General features: G+C 35.5%; 1 protein-coding gene across 1 annotated transcript in view; it reads right to left on the bottom strand.

Annotated features, from left to right (window-relative positions):
- The window catches only part of LOC120328310 (ephrin type-B receptor 3-like), an 81,026-nt gene that overhangs the window by 27,863 nt on the left and 31,341 nt on the right, over nt 1-21,822 (bottom strand). Inside the window, exons 2-7 of the mRNA XM_039394758.2 lie at nt 20,936-21,000; nt 14,905-15,062; nt 12,166-12,289; nt 11,595-11,705; nt 6,168-6,326; nt 1,939-2,053 (exon numbers count right to left, since the gene is read on the bottom strand). Of these exons, the coding sequence (XP_039250692.2) occupies nt 1,939-2,053; nt 6,168-6,326; nt 11,595-11,705; nt 12,166-12,289; nt 14,905-15,062; nt 20,936-21,000 (732 nt within the window). The remainder of the gene's footprint in view (nt 1-1,938; nt 2,054-6,167; nt 6,327-11,594; nt 11,706-12,165; nt 12,290-14,904; nt 15,063-20,935; nt 21,001-21,822) is intronic.

The following is a 21,822-nucleotide window of genomic DNA, read 5'->3' as shown; positions in this document are numbered from 1 at the left end:
AATTTCGAATCGCGGCCCTCTTGCTTTTTTTTCACAAAAGAACGGATGCATCGTTTTTCCGAGGTAAATATTGCTGAAACATGTTTCTCATTGTGTTGGAACGCTCAGTGAACTAACTGAGTGATTCCATGTTTCCAGTATGTGCCTGTTACAATATAAGTCTCATACAATAACATGTCTTCCAAAATTTCTAGATTCGATTCGAAAAAAATATTTCGAAAAAAATAACTCAAAGTCTGACCTTGACCAGACGAAATTTTACAGAAATATATTTATGTTAGTGTAATCACTTAGAAAAATTATTTTTATTCTTGCTACGGCAAAATATGCATACAGATACATCGACGCAAAAGAATAAAAGAAAGATAAGTAGTTAGTTTCGCAAAAACCAAATCGATAGTTAAAATATATAAAAGGTTTTACGGGTTCAATTACACGGGATCTAACAAGCGTAACCCCGAGATAACAAATGGAGCCATCCGTCTTGATTACTTCTTCATGCAAGTGTTATGGGGTATTTCGGTAACTAATTCTAGATTTTTTGCCAATATATCAAATTTCTTATTTTTAGCATCAACAAATAAAACAGATACAGAAATTTTTGAAACTTTCATATATTTAAACTATCGATTTGGTTTTTGCGAGACTAACTACTTATGTTTCTTTTATTCTTTTGCGTCGATGAATCTGTGTGCATATATTGCTGTAGCAGAAATAAAAATACCTATTGTAAGTGATTACACTATAGCATAAATAAATTTCAGTAAAATTTCGTCTGGTCAAAGTCAGACTTTGAGTTATTTTTTTCGAAATTTTTTTTCCGAATCGAATCTAGAAATTTTGGAAGACATGTTATTGTATGTGACTTATATTGTAACAGGCACATACTGGAAACATGGAATCACTCAGTTAGTTCACTGAGCGTTCCAACACAATGAGAAACATGTTTCAGCAATGTGTTCAACAAGTACTAGTTCTTTTCACAACGCTTATCGATTCACTAATAATAATTTTCTCAATCCTTTGCTGCTTCGGTAAAATTTATTTTTATAACTCCACTCAGAACAAGACAATAACCAAGCTATCATTAAAGAGTCTGATTTATAAAGAAAACAGGCATTGTAATGCTAATCGATCGATTTACAATCACAGTCCTGATTTGGTCACTTTTTGTGGAAACTCGAGGAAGGTCATAAACGAGAGTATATAACAGCCATGGGCAAACTACCGCCCGTGGGCCAAATACGGCCTATTGGGTAGATCAATCTGGCCCACCTGATGCTGCCAAAACCAAACTAAAATCAAATTTTGATGTTGAGCTAAAAAATGGCTTAAGGAATTTGTAAAGATTGCGATTGGTTTTAGTTTTGGCAAGAGGCTAATTATTTTTCACTTTTGCTTTTGTAACAGTGTTTATATTGTTCATAAAATGTAACTTTTTACATCACACTTAGATGGCCCGCCAGTCTAGGTAAGCAAAATTTTTGGACTCTGGTCTATAACCTTTTACTTTTCATCTGCAGACGCTGCAATTGTTTTACCTTTTTTTTCGAAATCTTTTTCGAATTTGAACTCTGGCGTTAGAATTTCTGAGGGAAATGCGCTTGACCGCTATCGATAACCGAGTTGATGTATTACCCAACACCTGTATTTGCGTTCTAGGTCACTGAATCTACTAATTGCCGGCCAAAAAGACCGATAACGCAATGTTGAAAGGCTGATTAATTACAAGTGAGCTTGAAATTTGGGGGCTATCTTTCAAAAAATTCAGAAAATTTGAGTAGTATACCCAAATAAGGAAATTTAAATTTCAGAGCGTATATGTAAAAGTGTGGTGTAGGAGTCAAAAGTTGTGTCAAGCCGGATTCGATCGAGGGTGTGGTGAGTGAACGCGTGCGCAACCGTGCTAGAATAAAATTATGATCATAAAACACTTACGTTTACATTTTGTCAGGTGGGTATCGGGTTCGAAACCTGGTGAACACATGCAAGTGCCGGACGGGACCATCCAGTTCCCTTCTCCATTGCAATAAAGCTTAGGTCGACGGTTTTCCTGATAAAAGAAAAAATGGAATCGAGTTAAGTTAAAATCTGAGACAAAATTATGCCAATCTGGAGTAATTAGGATTTTTGGTTAGGGCGCCCGAGTCGGGGACCTAGATTTAGGCGATCGCAGTAAGAATCCAATTTGTTTGAAAAACTCGTTGTGACAATGTTTTCTCCTCTGTATTCGAAATTTCCTGTAACTCAGTATCCCGTAATAAGCCAGTATTTGTAGCTTATTAGTCATATATTGAAGTTTCAAGTGGTAGTTGGAGTCAACTTTCGTACAAATCGGAGCCAGATTTCGAATTGAAGCACCCCCAATTCATTCTTTTGTTAAACTCAAATATGGGCAATCACCAATATTCATAATTCCATGCAATTTACTAAATATAGTGTCGCCCTTGTCAAGTCGCCCTATTATCACTATAATGAGATATAAACGACTCATAATAATTTATAATATACAATCATAAACAGCTCGATATATATTCATCAAAAATGAGGGATCACTTATGACGTCATAATTTCAATTGTCTGTTTCCCCGCGCTTTTATCATCAACCTATCAATTTCGCTAATCCACAGGTGCGACTTGATTGTCCCGTCATAATTGGGATTAATCGCTTATACAGTACGCCCGCATGGAAAATTTAAATATATTTCCACTGAAAAAAATAGGTTGATTTTGGTAGAAATTTAAATAATTACTAAAACCGTACATAATTATTCTGAGGCATTAAGCGCGGGAATCAGCCGATTACCCATGGACCAAGTCAGTAGTGCAAGTCAGTGAGGTCAGGGACTATATTGTTGACAGTGACTCGACCATTATGGTTGCGTGCGAAACCACTATAAAAAAAAATGTGAAAAATATAAATTTATACACGCGGAGTTAAATATACACAGTAGTGAGCTAATAGGCTTCCCTAACCCATAAGAACGGGGTAATCCCCCTCCCCCGATCCTGACTAACTCAAAACTTTTGTAGTCTTAGGATGTCCGATGTTGGGGGATTCCGTGAAAAATATAAATTTATACACGCGGAGTTAAATATACACAATAGTGAGCTAATAGGCTTCCCTAACCCATAAGAACGGGGTAATCCCCCTCCCCCGATCCTGACTAACTCAAAACTTTTGTAGTCTTAGGATGTCCGATGTTGGGGGATTTCGTGAAAAATATAAATTTATACACGCGGAGTTAAATATACACAGTAGTGAGCTAATAGGCTTCCCTAACCCATAAGAACGGGGTAATCCCCCTCCCCCGATCCTGACTAACTCAAAACTTTTGTAGTCTTAGGATGTCCGATGTTGGGGGATTCCGCAACCGCTGGGTAGTTACGACCATTCATCTGAAACATAACTGGTTAATTAACTAATCATATACCCGACATGGACTTTTATCCTAACGTGTCTCGTCATATGTTTAAGCCATCTTATTAATTTGCCCCCCTCCTGGAGTGAATATAAAATTCATATTTAGTGCAATCCTTACAAAATCTTTGAACGCAAAATAGACAGGAGTCAGTCGACTAGGGCATCGTTCTCAAGGTACAAATTAGCAAAACCGCATCCTGTTACGTCCAGACTAAATTGATTCGCGTAATTTTACAACGTTCTATTTATTTCAGGTCGTGAGAAGTTAGTAGAAAATAACCCGTAATTTGGGATTTGATTAAATTAGTTTAAATTTAAGCCGGTAATTTTGAATACACACGTTTTAGGCATTTCTACCTATTTTGTCTGATCGGAGTTTGTCTAGCTCAGCAGACACATGTGTCCTTTCAATCAGGTGACAGTAAGGTAAAAAGGGTAAAATCGCAGGTAATTTTACTGCACACTTATAGTAGTATGTGAAATTGATTGAGTGCTTCCTAAACAAAAATTCGCTGGCCTAAATTATTAAATGTCCTGCCCGCAGGCTTTTTAACAAATTGCCAAATGAGGAAACAAGCCAGAAACTCTCGTTTTAATTACTGGTGCGTATATTAGTCAAATCTATATTTTGTTTTTTAGACAATTGCTATAAAAATGCCTTGTGCTAATGTTACATATGCATGTGTCAACTTCATTTAATAATAATAGAGCGACATGACGGGGTAAACAAACAGTTGAAGTTATGACGTCATAAGTGATACATCAGTGTTGTTAAATATATATTGAGCTATTTGTGACGGTTTATAATAAGTTATTATGAGCCATTTATATTTCATTATGACGATAATAATTGGACGTGCATGTGTCTAGATATTTAGGAGATTCGTGCCTTTTAGATTCCGTATAGCCAAATTCATTAATAATTATAAGGAGACATGCTATTAAGGCGACGTGACAAGGTCGACACAATATTTACTAAATTGTAGGACATTCATACCAGGTTTATTACGATATTGTAAAGAGTGTCTTATAAAGTCCCTTTACAATTTCAATTTTGTTATAAAGTCAGTTCTCAATATATCTTATAAACAAACCTGGTTAAGATATATAGACTGGTTAAGATATAACTTACTCTATAACAAAATCAAAATTGTAAAGCGACTTAATCGACGTTCGTAATTCGCTATTTACACATAAGAAGCATGTTAAATCTACTTGTTTTTTATAGTATAGGTCGCCATATTCGAGTGGTACGCCTTTATTTAATAAAAGTTGTTTAGCAGAAAAATCCTGATTAAAAGTTATTTTTTCCGAATTTTTAAATTTTGATCGAGTTTACTATTTCACGTAGGTGACAGTATTTTTTGAAGTTTTCTCGCTATATATCATAAAAAGCATGTTAAATTTACTTGATTTTTTAATAGTAAAGGTCGTCAAAACGGAGCGGTATGTTCTTGGTATTCAAAGGTCATTATTAAGGATCTAAATTGAGTCTACTTCTGTGGCTGTCTTGAGCCGAGGCTTTAACATGTTTTTCAATCTCACTATAGCAATTAAGTCACATTCCAATGAGAATGAAAGTGGCCTCTTCCGCCTTGTGGGTAGCCAAGTTGCGTCAAAACGAAAATTATTTGAAAGGAAATTTTAAATTTGGTTGCTATCAACACGCATGGATGGGGTATTGTAGGGTCTCTGTGCAAGACTGATTGCTCGGGATGCATTCTGGGTGAGATTAACACTGGATGACCCCTTCCCCCCTCCAAAAAGACAGCTCATTTGGAATATATTCTAGAAAGAACATAACTTTTGTGCAAATCGTCATAGATTACTGAAATTTTTGGGTATAATTATACACAAACAAAAAATTTCAAGTTTTTCAATAAACTTTTTCATTTTTGTTAGAATTGCACACTATTACTCTTACAATATGACGACTTATCTAAATCCGCATATGAATAAAAAGGTTAGCGCTACAGAAAACGAGTTGTGTAAAACATAAAGAAGTACGAGTTAAAATTAGACCAGATGCCAAGGTATTCATTGGACATTACCGCTTTGAGGAAACGCCTCCTACACCAAAATTATTTCAAACTTTTTTCATTAATTCCGTAACTATCAGTTTCAGAGGGTATAAATAACAATTATGTTAAGTCCGCCTTTGTGTGATAATATATATTTTGACATCTGGGTACTTAAGCTGGTATTACGCCGTAAACATCGGCCACAACGTGGAAAATTCTGGAGTTTCAAAAATAGTTGGCCGTTACGCGCCAGTCAATATTTATAACTGACCGAGTTTTTTGGCACAAAATGTACATATGATTTGTTGATTCCCTTTTAATTTTATGTTGTTGTTGTTGTTCTTGTTGATATTTTTCCTCTGGTTGTTATGAAATAATCCTTTTTTAACGACAATATGTGTTTAAGAAGTTAAGGCCAATAAAAAAACAGGAGCAAAGAAGTGACTGGAAGCATCTGGCGCCCATCAACAGCCTAAACCTAAAAAAAAATCTCTCGACGATTTGCCCGGTGTCTTTATTACTGGAAGGTTAAGCAATAGCCGCATTCTCTTCTCTTATCTCTCCCGCTAAATTTTTTAGGTGGCCCGGCTAGGTGTCTAAAGATAGTTATATGGCGCACTGACAAAAATACTGCATAGTTTGTAATACATCCAAAAATTAAATTCCTCCCTTCTTAGGAAACCCTGCACAATGCCATCAGTAAATAATCTAACACAACTTACCGAAACAGCGTTAGTAACGCATGTCCCTTCCCCAGCGACCAGTGACGTCATTTCCGCTCCAGCAATGGTTCTTTGAAATGTTGCCAGGTTTTGCTTGTGAGGCGGGCAATACTTGTAATACACGCGAACATGCATTATAGCCATACAGGCACCGGTGTCCTGAAAAAAATCAGACAGAATAAGATACTCGTTTATTGAGGCGATTTATGCTGGCACGTTGCGATTCATGTGATAACTATAATAAATTAAAGCTACGAAAATTACTCTTTATTTCAGATATGACGCAAATCGGGGATTAATTTCCTTCGTCTTTATATCGAGGGATTAATTATTCAAATCCCTGTATCCCGAGACCGGATTTCGACAAAGTAGATATTATACCATTTTTGTATTATAGCGATAAATTATACTCTGTAATTTTCAACAAATCACAACGAATTTGTTTTGTGGTCTTATGCGAATAAAAACATCGAAGATTCCCATGTTATTTTAAACCATAATAGTTCACGGCTTTTCTAAATGTTTCCCTCACATGTCAGACTTGAACTTAATCTCTATGTAACGATATATATGTCCAAAAAGTGAACAAACACGTAGCTGTTCGGTATCAGTGGATTCTCGCAACCTTTGGTATCAGTAGTTGTTTCACTTTTAGTTAAAGGCACGAACAAATTTTAGGATTCAACAAAGCAATTGTTTAATCTGAATATGACGTAATGTCGATGACGTAATTTTCTTGTGTATTAGATATTTTCAGAAGTCTTACACTGGGCTATGTCCTCGTAATAAGTATATACATAGCTATGGAGGAATTCCTAGCTAGGAAGAAATAAGAAATTAAACTGAGCAAAGAAGGGAATGTGACCAAAAAGGCTAGGTACCACTGCAATAAAGATTGCGAAAACTATTGGAAACATATTTTTATAAATTGTTTCCGCTAGGACGTCCCAAGATCATTTTTAATCAATCATTGCAAAGAACTGAATATATCCCCCGTAAATATTTTCATTTTGGTAACAAATGCCAGTATTATATCTTTTGGCATAGAATACGTTCTCGTAACAACATTTGTTACTAGACATTACTACATTTGTTGGTAGAAACATTTGAACACTAAACGCGTAATATCATAGTCCTAGTGCACAGGACTACGACAGTTATAAGCACCATTAAAAATAATAATAATGCGTAGTTAGGGAGAAATAAAGAGTTACAGTATGGGAAAAGGAAGGAATAATTTGAAAAAAGAAAGGTAAGAAGAAGCCATAAACACTTAATTAAATTTTGTACTTAATGCAAGGATACACATTGCTTCAATAGTTATGGGGTCAAGTTACACCAGACAGCATTCTTGGAACCATAACCCCTAATACGACCCCAATACTTTGTGTTCCCGAGCGAATCCGAGCTGTTTTGCCATGTTTACATTACAATAACGTTGCCAGAATGAAGTGCTGTTTAAGGCTGATGATTTTTGCACGAACACCGTTTGCGCGAAACGTCGTTACCGCGAATCTCTACCCTAACCATTTGAAATGGTTTGACCTCTGTAAGAGGAAATGTTAGAGAAATATATATTTGTGTTAGTGTGCAGCAAAACTCTTTTAAATTAAATATGATTGCTATCTTTATTTTTGCCCAAAGGCACGCAACGGCATAAAGCAAGAAAAGGTAACTATTCTAGCGTAACCCCAACTGATAAGATTCACTACACATTATTATTTTTTTCTTCCTATTTTAAAACTATAAACAATTTATTATTGATCTCTTTCCGGTAAATTTTTGATAAAAATAGTTCCCATAACTTCAAAGATTTTTCCGAAGACCAAATTTACCTCAAATTTTGTCCACAAAAGGGCGAAATATAAACAATTTTTGGAAAAATTGAAATTCCGTTTCGCTATTCACTCTGTCATGCAACGAAGCCAATGTATAGTGGAAAAACTGACATAAGCCGAATTTTTCAAGTTGGCCAAGTCAACTAGGGGCATTGCCTTCCTAATAGGTTGGTTATTCGAACAAAACTTTAGTTACGCGATTTCATACACTGAATAATACAAACTGAAGAAGTATAAAGCCTTAATGTCTACTATATACAAAACTTTATGCTGAATTTTTGAATGCGAATAATTCCGTATACTGACAATATTCAACGGTATGCACAGCGTATTTACAGGCGTCTATAGGACTGCCATACGAGCCGCATAATTCTTTAAAACGTAATGGAGCGCGTATTTTCTCACTGGAGAGGGTTTTGTTTTCAATTTGGGCCTGGTGTGGGTAAATGGTGGTTTCTGGGAACAGTTTACAGTCTGTTAGCGATTCGAATTGCTATAAAAATAGGAGAGTCCGACCATCAAAGGCAACGACCCTGACTATGCAAGTAGGAACTAATATGTACAGAGATACAAAATTGCTATTTTTTAATTTTCAAATATATATTCCTAATTTATTTAATCTCTTAATCTCGAAAAAGACAGTGGGCTTGGGCAGGGGAAAAAATAAGGATCGGACCCCTTTTTGAAAGGTGAAAAAAAAGACATTTTTCTGTATCATACATAACAATTTTACGTAGCTTGAAATTTTTTTTAGACCTTAAATACCCTTGAATACCCACGGACCCCCATTTCCAAATTTCTCAATCTCGAAGGAGGCAATGGATACAAACACAAGACTTGCATGCCTTATTTTCGCAAAAAAGACAAGCCTTTGTTAGCAAACACCGTGCAAACGAATTATAAACAATAAAATGTCAACATTCCATAAAGCTTGATGTCTTTTGGGAGCAAGTGATGCGGAATTGAAGTAAATATTATCCGAAGGATTTCTAAACCAAAATTCTGAGAAAACTTTATTTTATTCCAAATAACGCCTTCTGAGTGTTATGTATTCTGAATTAACTTTTAGGAGTTTATCTGGGATGCATTATAACCTGGAGCAGCGGTGGACAAGGATTTTGGTCCAGGGCCAAAAATGTTGCGTACCTAGACTAGCGGGTCATGTATGTGCGAGGTAAAAAAATACATTTTATGAACAATATTTATAGTGTTACAAAAGCTAAAGTGGAAAACAATAAGCCTCATGCAAAAACTAAATTTAATCGCTGGTTTCAGCTATAACATCAAAATTTGGTTTTAGTTTGGTTGTTGCAGCATCGGTCGGGCCAGATTAAATTACCCGACATGCCGGAGTTGGCCTGCGGGTCGTAGTTTTCCATACTAAGTCTAGTGGTTCTCAAACAAGAGTTGGGCAGGAGAATGGAAACTTGGTAATCGTTACATATTCAAGCGGGATGGGGACTTCAGCCTTTCCTCTGGCACATAATTATATCCATGGGATTCAAACCCGCGAATTTATGCAAAACCTGGAACGCTCTAATGGCCGAAGTATTTATAACCGCTTGGACATGGCGCTTACTTTTACTGAGACAGGGCGTGATTATTGAATAAAGATTTACATGTTAAACGCGAAGATAGGAATGCGTTACAAACCCGCTAATACTGTCAAAGTAACATAATTCTTAGAATAATAAAAATAAAATTTGCTAAAATTTATTCAACACGTTTTCCGTGTCTATTTATTTATGTTTGCCCATTATAATTTTTTTTTTAAATTTTATTCAGACCGTAACAGCTAGCGCGCCAGACCGGAGGCCGGAAAACGTGGGGTTTCCGAGAGCCTTGGAGGTCTGAGAAGCTTTTCAAGCTACAAAAATTGCTATGTATGATACAGAAAAATGCCCTTTTTTCGCATTTCAAAAGGGTGTTTTGCAATACACACCCAACACACACACACTCACACTCTGTGAAAAACTGTCAAAAAACACCACAAACTTTGCAAAAACATTGAAAAACCGTGGAGAACGCCGATGATTAGAGTTGTACCGTGGTTGGTAAATTATATTGCTTTCAAAATCTTTAACTTTGAAAAGTTAAAAACAATGCGTTGTGCATGTTGCCACTGGTATGCACTACTCGTGTTATATTATAATGTTGTTACCCAAGAATAAAATTATTTTTTTGTTAAATTCAGATTCCGAAAAGATAAAACATGAAAACGTGATGGCATGGGAATGTAATCGTGACAGAATTTTCAGATTCAAAGCAAAAGTTTTGTTCTCGTTTGTTTATATTTCTGGTCAGGTGTGAAAGACTTCCTGAATGAAACCAATCACATTGGAGTTATGTTTTCTACCACAAAATCAGCTTACTATTTTAGCGTTTAAGAAAATATATTTTTGTATCTTTCTTCAAGTGTTTCGTACTTGCTCTTGATAAACTACTACAGAGTAATTCAAAAAACACTTCATTTGGAATTATCTAGTATACGGCAATCCGAACTCATGTGATTTTAAAAGTTTGGCTGAGATTTTCTAATATTTGCCTTTAGTGAAAATACGCCAAACTCTGACACCAACTCCGGACTCAGACTCCAAAGGTCGGCTACCAATGCTCATTTTTAAATAATTTGAAATTTTCAGAACGTTATCTTTTTCTATACTGTTAAAAATGTTGTCCAAACAAATACTATTCCCTATTTTTTTGTTTCAATAAGGGCAATATTGGATTTATTTTTTGTAGATTCACATCATAAAGTCTTAAAATTATTATATTTGCAAAGAGAATTTATCGATGCCCTATATAGTTTGTTGGCCCCTAAAGGTGTAATAAGTGAAGTAATAGACTGGAAAAAAACAATGATTAAAATAAAACAACCCTGGTTAAAATATATTCAAAACTGACTTCACAACAAAATGGAAGTTGTAACATGACTTTGTGAACGCCCTGTATATCATTTATTCCATGTACTCAGATGTAATTAATGGTAAACACTCCCGTTTGAGAGAATTTTGATGTTAATTCAAACACAAGTGCGGAAATGTTCGCAAACCGCAATTTAAGATAAGAAGCCTAATCCCATGTAGCTATTTAGCATGTTTCTCAATACAGTGGTAAAGACTAAAAAAATTGTAACACAATTTATGTGTGGTGAACGGCTAAGTTTAAATCGAGTCGAGGCTATGTCTGGTATACGACATAGTTTTATTTAGACATTTTGCGGCTCACCTCAAAGATAATCAGTCTTAAATAGACGTTAAGTGCTCATGGCATAAATATCAAATCGTGTACGTTTTGACACGACTTTTTCAGGAGAATTACATTATTTTGAAATTGAAAGTATGACCTTTTAAGCGCGTGTAAAAAAATATAACGATTTTATAATTTAAATGAAAGTTTTGAAACAAAAATATGGAAATTACGTCATTGCCAAATAACGTCATCATTTAGTCATATGATGACGTAATGAATATAAAAATACTGATCCCTAGGTGCCGATAGAAAGTTTGCAAGTTTGCTCAAAGCAAGGTCTCTTGAATCAGTTCAGTTCAATACGGTTAGTAAATCAACGGAAAAGTTAAGTTTTTACCTGAATTGCCAAATAAATTCCTTTCTTGGTGATAGGTCCGATGTCTCTTGTTTCAAAGTTTGTGTCAACAGAACCCGGGAGAAACCGTTTGTCGGCTGCGATTGTGTCGATCTAGAATAAAAATAATTTTTTAGGTTTCCAAAGTCGATGATTGTCAAGAAGCTAGTTATTATAGCTTGGAAAGAATCGGAATACAGGTGCGTAGCGAGAAATTTTTAAAGGTGAAAGTCTGAAACTTCTGATTGTCAAGCTAGACCGTAACAGCTGGCGAGTCTGGCTGGAGGACGGAAACGTGAATTTTTAAGTCTTGGGGTGTGAAAAGCAAAAAAAAAATTTATAATACAGAATGTTGTATTTTTTACATTTCAATGGGAGAGGTGTCCGATAAGATATCAGATTCGTTTAGTTACCCCATGTGACTAGAAAGCTAATTTTGAGGAAGTTCAATACACTTTTTTATTACCATAAACTACCCTGGTAGAGAATTCTTCCTTTGAATGATGGGATGGCAAATTCGGGAAATTTATCAAATCTATACCAGAACTTTAGTAAATTTAATTTTGTTGCGTACCTTGATGTAGGGTCCTTCTCTCCATGGAGGGAACGTTGAAGTCGCTGAGTCTCGATCTGATTCATAGTAATATAGATTGAAGGTTTCTTTGCAGGTTTTCACATTTGCGACGTCTTCGCAAGCCCTGAGAATTATAAAAATTGTTGAAATAATATTTTTAATCAAATAGTTTTCATATTTTTTTATGTTTGGTTTCTCAAAGCTAATTCCGAAGCCCGCAACTACAAGCCATAGCCAATAGCACGGAATGTAACGTCACAAAAAGGTGACGTCATAACAACCTATACGTCACAGAACTTTTTTTAAAAATTCATAGCACAGAACGTGATGTCATATTAAATCGTGACATTATAACAACTTTTTCACCGAACTTTTTTGCCGTTGAATAGGAGGAGGCTGGAGTGTCACGGCCTAGAACGTGGCGTCATACTAAAACGTGACGTCATGATAAACCATGTCGTCAGATCACAAAATTAGGGGCGCGAGAATACATGACCAGATTCGCCATTGTTAATGCATACCAACCAATACAAGATTTTAGTAGGCGACATTACATAATGTGACGTCATGGCAGAACTATTGTGAAACAACACAAAAAAATTAGGCCTTCATAACTTTGTAGGTTCCCCCTTCATAACTAACGGAAGTAGATCAAATGAAAGAAGAGTTCGAAAATATGACGTCATAATAAAACTATGGTGTCACAATACATAGAATGACGCCATACTTCAGTTCTACAGCGAGGGTGTGGATGGGGATACAAAATTGCGATAAATCATTAAACACATAACGCCGCTCCTATGAATTCATATGCTGTAATGGCGACATAGCCTCCTTTTTGAATTCGACATTACATACTGATTTAGTGTAAAGATTCTTGATTTCGATAAATATAGAAACAGGCTGCAGAACGGCTTATCAGTGATTGATTGGACATGCTTTTTATGGACCATTTGTCAGGCATGTACGTAACGGTCTTATCTCTCTAGATCCATTATTGTGGGTAGCTATGATGGTTCGCTACTGAAAGCATCTGTTATGTGTTTAGGAACAAGTTTATCTGTCCCATTTAATGTACTGGAGAATGTAATATAAGATGTCTATGAAGTCTTGAAAAAATCTTAAAATTGCAAAGGGAATTTATCGATACTATATATTGTTTTGGCCCTCACAGATGTATTGAATGAGATAAAAAAAAACTTGAATATTAACTGATTAAAAAACAACAAACTTGGTTAAGGTATATTGAAAACTGATATTATTACAAAATTTTGAAATTGTAAAGGAACTGCATAGAAACCCGGTAGTATTCTGATATTTAAAAGCTATTTAAACATGTTTATTTAACTTCATTGTTTTGGAAAATGAACTCGTATTTTGCGGTACTTTTTAGTTGGCCGCTCGTACAGATGCTTTATTCAGAGTAAAATTCTTGAAACGTCACATATGAATGTCTTTTAGACTAAATCCTAGTTTGCAATGGAAGTCTAAAACGCTTCATGAAAAAGTATCAATACCATTAAAACCGTTACGCGGGCTGGTATTCTCAAAACAACAGATCTACTTTCACACAAGCACAATTAATCAAACGCATATGGACCATATGTAAGAGGCCTTATCACTCCATGCCTGCTTACAATACATCATCAAGTTTATTTATTACCACAAATGGTAGCCCAGATTTGTGAACTTGTACCCCTTTTCTAATAAATTCAACACCCGATATCCAAAACTAATTTATCACACTTTGAACTGCGTTCTCAAATATTCGGTAATTTTATATGTTTTCGTGGGAAAATAGATCTGGGTATGGAGTTCCTACACGAGAGTGTAAATTAGCATATTGACCAAAATTAGTTTCTGGTGGATAGTACAGATGGAACTATTTATCGCCAAGTTTTGATTTTGTTGCTAAATTATTGTCGTTAGTCTTGTTGGGTTATTGTTATTGTGGAAAAATCACATTGATTGTAAATAAGCTGGAATCGAAAATTGAAAAACGGGGGTTGGAGTCCCAATCCCCAAACTTCGCAAAGCTCTAATTTGAAGAGTGACGAATTGCCTATTCTTTGTTTGAAAATTTCTTGTACTCGCTGCCAGCTGCAACGCATCAAGTTTGGCGCTATGTGTACCAAATCTGGCGCTGTGTGTACCCAATCTGGCGCTATATGTACTAAGTGTGGCGCTATGTGTACCAAATATGGAGCATGTATACCAAATATACATTATGTATACCATATCACTGCATGTACCGACTACTTCAAAATTCATTTACCATTTGCCTTTGCGGTGAACGTACAAATACAGACTTTTTAAGACAAGCATTTATTATTTGAATGTGTATTTAGTCAGCAGCTGGCTGTCAAAAGCAGATGCGGTCAATTAACATAACTCTCCTAATGCTTCCAACTGTTTATCACAATTCAAACATCGCAAAACACGTTGAAAGTGACATCAAAGACGTTGTCGGCGTTATTGATTTTAAAAAACTCAAACAAAAATCAAATTCGGAAGGCAATATTCTAGCGATCGGCACCTTGGGGTCAAGTCGCGGACAATTCGTTCATAATTTATTTAAGTCATATCTACCATCTTTCTTTAGGTTTACGAACTTGGATAACCTATGTCGAATCCGTATTATCTCGAAACACTGAAATGCATTTTTTATTATCTTTCTTTATCCTGTATATACAATGTGTATTTGCGGCACGTGTAAAAATAAGCCACTGACTGACTAACCTTATGCTGAATTCAATTTCGATATAAATCCTTTTCGCTGATTCAACTTCAATGAAATGTGTTCTCAACCAGTTGTTCTGATTTTGATCTCGAATTGCGCACACTTGAACAACTCGTCGTTCATTCCCGTCTCCATCCAATGTTGTGTGTTCCACCCACTGCAGAAAAAAAATTAAAAGGGTTATTACAAAATGAAAGGGCCAGCTCATGCCGTTTAGTGGCCTCAAGCACTTAAAACTTTGGTCCACCATATGCGTCCTTTAACAAATATTAACACAATAAGATAGACAAGATATTATTCATCAAAACTAAAATTAAGAACGAAAATAGCTTAATAATTAATTTCGCTCTGAAATTTCTGGGCTCCATTATAGTATGTGTATACCAATAAGGAGAGAACTAATTTTGTTCGCCTACTTTACATCAAGTTGTGTAACGAGACTGAAACCTATGGGCAGGTTTACTTGGCTCACAAAGACAGTCCCGAACTGTGATAGAACTAAAATAAAGAAAATCGGAATAAAATTATGGCCTGGTACACACATTATAGAAGTACCGAAATTTATGTGTTGCCCGCTTCGCTTGCTACCCTAAGGACGCGCTTAATGGTTAATTCAGCCTTATGTGTGTCTGCAAACGCATTGCCCTAATATGCCTGGTTGCAATCAACAGTTATACTTTATAGCCAGCATAAACTGTACCTCATCGGGATTAGTAGGACATGCCCTTTAGGTCCTTAACCTTAAACGCTAAGTCCCATGGCTCAACACTCAGCCACTGGGGATTAACAGGAAATGTATTAGGCTGTTTATTGTGGTATTTTTAATGCACTACTTCAGGATTGGCATTGATGTATCCATTTTTAAGCCAATTAGACAAATGCTAAATACAGGAACATCAAGCTTTCGTGCTAGAATATTGCTGGGGTGAGCTAACACTTATGATTAATCATGTAGGAGTATCTTTTATTTTAAAGGATCAGAATCTTTCTGTTTTGCCATTGCTTACTCAATTTATTACATCTTGTATTTCATGCGAGAAAACATAAACTTTAGCTAAAATGATTTGGTTGTATTATGATTGTTATCGAGCCGTAGCGTCAATCTATGATCTTATAGTGTAGCACCTTGTTTGGTACTTCCGTAGTATGTGTACCAGATTAGGGTAAGGGCATAACTTATTCCGATTCTTCTTTTGGTTCTATTACGAGTTAGGGGACTGTCTGTGTTAGCAAAATAAATACTTCTAGAATATACCAGGAGCCACACACTTCTGGAGCGCCTCTTGTTGCATTTAAGGCGTTTTCACGTCATCACTCTTAGACCAAGACTCTGTGCAGGAATGAACTGTTACGTAAGATGCTCCTATTTATCAATAGAAAACCCAAATCCTTCTGGTTACCATTGCCTCCCCAATTTAATTACACCCCGTATTTCATACGAGTAAAATACAACTGTAGCTATAATTACACTGACGTAAGGTAGTTGATTTGTTAAAAATACGATAATATTTCAATCAAAATCAAAGTTCTGTAATTGTTTCCAACCAGTAAAAGATAATCAATCGTTCACAAGTTTTGAGAAAATAGATAATCAGGCAGTCTTACTGAGAGGGAATGTTATATAGTTATAATCTGCGAAACAGCCACAGCGATCCAATTTCGAAGTTCATCGGTCATAAATTGAACTTGAAATGCGCATTTTTTGAAATGAATAATCGCTCTTCAATCTCTACGCCAGGTGCAAGAAGAGATATTTTTACGTTCGCTGTTAGTTTATCAGCTTCTTTATAAATAAATTGTAACAAATGAGTTTTTGAATAGGTAAAACGTAACGTTTGTTATCGATTGGGTGTCCGCGGTAGCAAATGCGCTGTGATATTTATACATTTGCACAGATGTTATCTGCTACTTTTTGAAGTGTAAAAAAAACATTTTTCTGTTTCATACATATCAATTTTTCGTATGTATCTAGAAATGCTTTTTCACCATGAAGACTCTTGGAAACTTACGTTTCCCGCCTAGCTGTTATGGAAGTGATAAGGCCTCTTACATATGGTCTATAAGCGTTTGATTAATTGTGCTTGTGTGAAAGTAGATGTTGTTTTGATAATGCGAGTCCGGTAACGGTTTTAAAGGTATTGATACTTTTTCATGAAGCGATTTAGACTTCCATTGCAAACTAGGATTTAGTCTAAAAGACATTCATATGTAACGTTTTAAGAATTTTGTTCTGAATAAAGCATCTGTACGAGCGGCCAACTAAAAAGTACCGCAAAATACGAGTTCATTTTCCAAAACATTGAAATTAAATAAACATGTTTAAATAGCTTTTAAATATCAGAATACTACCGTGTTTCCATGCAGTTCCTTTATAATTCAAATTATGTAATAAAGTCAGTTTTCAATATATCTTAACCAGGTTTGTTGTTTTTTAATGAGTAAATGTTCAAGTATTTTTACTTCATTTTAATACATCTGTGAGGGCCAAAACAATATATGGTCTGTCTAACTTGGCAATGTTCACACTCCCACAAAGGGGATGATGAAACGGGCCGACTAAAATAGTATTTTTTTTTTAAAGATTAATTTTTCTTTTAATTTTTGTATTCTCAAGAAATGGAACTGACAATTTCTAAATGTGACGCTCACTTCAACAAGGCAATGGATATTTGATGACCGCAATCCTTGAAAGTGTATGAAAAATGACAAAACCAAAATAGAATATTTAAAGTTACTTACTACTTTCAAAAATTAAAGTTTTCTTAATTTCCAAGAAATCGAACTGCTTTTAAGTAGGTGTTGTCGTTATAATTAAGATATATCAGGTAATTAATATTCCATACTTGGCATTGACTTAACCAAAAACACCGTGTTCCATCATAAGTCTGGTGAATTAAAACTGATTTGGGGGTTCGATAAAAGGTTTATTTGACAAGTTAGCAATTAAAATATGAAAATGGGGGAGAAAAGAGCGCTACCGCAATTTTTGTGCTAGGATATACAGGTGGCGGAGAAATGACCGCGGTCGCGATTTTGTTGTTGAGATTTAAAGGGTGGCCAAAAACAGAACCCATAAATTTCAAATAGATAATCCTTCTATGAAAATGAACAAAACACTACAAAACAGAATGATGTTTGGTTGTATTACAATGGAAGTTAACCCTAAATCAAGCTTTGCTATATATAAGTGAGCAATTAAAAAATGAATATCCGGGAGTAATGAGCGCAATCGCGATTTAGTTGTTGAGATATATACATGGAAATACATTTGGTTGTATTATAAAGTCAATTTATTGAAATAGAAAAAATGCTAAGAATGAGCGCAACCGAGAGTGTACAGCAAAAACAATGAAATTTAGCTATAATGTACGTTTAGTTGCGGGGATTATATGAATGTTCTATGTTAATATTTAAAAATTTTATTGCACTTTTTTACAGCTTAAAACAAACCTCTAGACCAGAAAAAAAATTTTCATTGTGTTTTGACTGATAAATGTTCTGCCCTATTTATCACATACTGAGTGACCGAGAAGTTAGACCGTCCAAGATTTGAACCCGGGACACCTAACGTAAATATGGGTCCAATTATCTCATAACATGTGACTTAGCGTTTTTTATCCCGATCTAACTCTTCGGGTGAGAAAAGTGAGGAAACTTAAAGGTGTTTGGTTGTATTATGATTGTGGTTAAGCCGTTGCGTCAAGTTATGCTCTTATGTTATTACTTCGTGTTGTTTTAAGCGTCTGTGTTTACTTAGGGAAACAGGGGGTTCATATAATTCGTTAAATTATATTTTTTGACATAAAATGGCCTGTTGGTCGTTTTGCTGAATTGACGTTGTTCATACTTTATTGTTGTTTTTGGAAAAATGGCTTTTCTCAATGAAACAGTGTGTAATAATTTGGATAAGCAATGCGGAAACGGTTCTTTCAAATAAAAGTATCCTTCTCTATGTGTACCAAGTATGGTGCTATGTGTACCCAATATACGATATAATATATACCATGCATGGCGCTGTATAAATTAAGCATTGCACTTGACTGCAAAAAGTATTGAAATAGAGACTAAAGAAATTTTGCTGGAAATGTGCTTGACTGCACATTTTTGTTGATTGTGTAAACAGAGATACACATTCTTGTTGCACTTGACATTTGAACTCCAAGCTTTTAGGAATACGATGACACAATTTTGAATTTTACTCATTCTTCCTTAGTAGAAGGGAAACTCTCAAAATGTTTTTATTTTTTTATGTGTCGAAATTTAATCATTTTTCCTGTGTAAAATAGGGGGACTCTGGAAATGTTTTAATATTTTTTTTCATGTGTCGTTTTTAATCCTATGCTCCAAGTACGACTGTATAAAAAATTTCCAGGAATTTTGCCTAGAGGGGATGGGGTTGATTCTAAAATTTTTAGTTTCCAAGTAAGACTGTAACAGCTATCGGGTCGGGTCGGAAATCGTGGGTTTTCAAGAGTCTTGAGGGTCTAAAAAGCGTTCAAGCTACGAAAAATTGTTTGCTATGTATGATACAGAGAAAATGCCTTTTTTACCTTGCAAACGGGGACGACGCTCAATCGACGGCCTAAGTTTCTCGCTGTGAACCAAGTATGGTGCTATGTGTACCCAATCTGGCGCTATGTGTACCATGTTTGGCGCTATGTGTACCCAATCTGGCGCTATGTGTACCATGTTTGGGCGCTATGTGTACCAAATATGTCAAAATGAAAAGATACCAGTTTTTCAAAAATGGTAGCTTTCTCAATGTGTATTAGGTATGGCGCTATGTGTACCCAATCTGGCGCTATGTGTACCATGTTTGGCGCTATGTGTACCAAATATGTCAAAATGAAAAGATACCAGTTTTTCAAAAATGGTAGCTTTCTCAATGTGTATTAGGTATGGCGCTATGTGTACCCAATCTGGCGCTATGTGTACCATGTTTGGCGCTATGTGTACCAAATATGTCAAAATGAAAAGATACCAGTTTTTCAAAAATGGTAGCTTTCTCAATGTGTATTAGGTATGGTGCTATGTGTACCCAATCTGGCGCTATGTGTACCATGTTTGGCGCTATGTGTACCAAATATGTCAAAAAGAAAAGATACCAGTTTTTCAAAAATGGTAGCTTTCTCAATGTGTATTAAGTATGGCGCTATGTTTACCCAAGCAGGCGCTATGTTTACCCAATCTGGCGCTATGTGTACCATGTTTGGCGCTATGTGTACCCAATCTGGCGCTATGTGTACCATGTTTGGCGATATGTGTACCAAATATGTCAAAATGAAAAGATACCAGTTTTTAAAAAATGGTAGCTTTCTCAATGTGTATTAGGTATGGCGATATGTGTACCCGATCTGGCCCTATGTGTACCGAATATGTCGGAGTTTTTTCGAGAATAGTATCTTCTTACATAACGTAGATTCTTATACAAAGCCGTGTTCCGAGTGAATGACGTGGATGAGCGTTGTCATGAAAACAGATGACGGCATTCACTTTAAAATAACAAACCACGCCCAGATTACAAGCAGACTAATGTCATGTTAGTGTGGGATAATGTTTCAAAATATTAATAGGCGTAGCGAATCTCGTCTGCGGCATAGAATACACGATTTCCCAGCAATAATGACTTTTTGTGGTGAAAACACGAATCTCAGGAATTTTTCAAAATTTTGTGGGATTTTCTGGAAAATGTCTTTGTCATACATAAGTCATTTTATCGTCCAGTGTTTATAACATTAAGCTTATCTATGTTGCCATTCCAGGCAGTAGAGGAAAATGTCAAATGAAGTAGGTATCAACAAAGATGTCAAAAAACTTTAGTACAAATTCCGCCACAAATGCAAAAATGTAACATTTGAGAAAAAGATTTGTGTTTAAGGAATGATTTAAAAATTTGAATTTCAAGGCAATCTGAATTCCTGACTCTAACCCAAATGCTAACTGGATAATTAGTAATTTTCCTATTTTGAGCGGGAGCTTTGTACAAAAAATCCAAAAACGATCGATAAAGCCTCATAATATTAAACTTACATTTGAATCTTGAGCAGTTGTCCATCCTAAGTCAGATGTGGCAGTTCTGGTGTCAACGAGGACAGCTGTAGAAAAGAAATAAAATGTTTAAATGTATACCAAAGTAGAGATTTTTATACTGCGAATCTCAGAAGCATCTCGTAATAAGGAACACGAAAAGTATTATGTCATTTGTGCCCCAAGAAAAGGAAAGACATAGCATAATACTGATCGATACATTGTATGCAAAATTTACTTTTAACATGTATCTCAGTTTATAACTATATCATTTCAATCTCATTGCTAAACTAATTGGTACATTTAACACTCTATTCAACATTCATACCACACAACATTGTAGACAATTTCCCTGGCTATCATGTTATGTCATAAGAATATGCAAAGAGCCTCAATGCTTTGTTCAAAATTAATCAGCAAGTTTCAACAACGATGTTTTGTCCAAATCAATCTGCAATTATTGCCCACCGTGTTTATTCTAATTTCATTGATTAACCAAAACCACCATGTTCTGTCTAAGGTTTATACCTAAATCAAGACGACCATATTTTGTCCACCTAACACCTTCAAGAACAAGTCTTCTCAGTTCATTGGGAAATAAACTGTGTTTTGTAAACAACATCGACGTCCAACGATGTCCACCATATTTGTTGTCAAAACACAGATTCACACATTTAATTGGATTTGAACCGACGATGACATTGGACGCCATTACTTGGCGGAATACAGTGAACCCGATGACCCGAAATCCTATGACCGTCACTTCACTCAGGGTGTAATAAATTTGATAGACAATGCTAAAACGAACTTTCGTAGTATTTGTACCTGATAATATTGCTCTAACCCTAACCTGGTACACATACTACGTTCCGGTGTCCGCCATCTTGGTG

Source organism: Styela clava, chromosome 7 (genome assembly GCF_964204865.1).
Source record: "Styela clava chromosome 7, kaStyClav1.hap1.2, whole genome shotgun sequence".
NCBI classification, from domain to species: Eukaryota; Metazoa; Chordata; class Ascidiacea; order Stolidobranchia; family Styelidae; genus Styela; species Styela clava.
The sequence above is the reverse complement of the archived record's forward strand: the minus strand, read 5'-3'. Positions and strand labels throughout refer to the sequence as shown.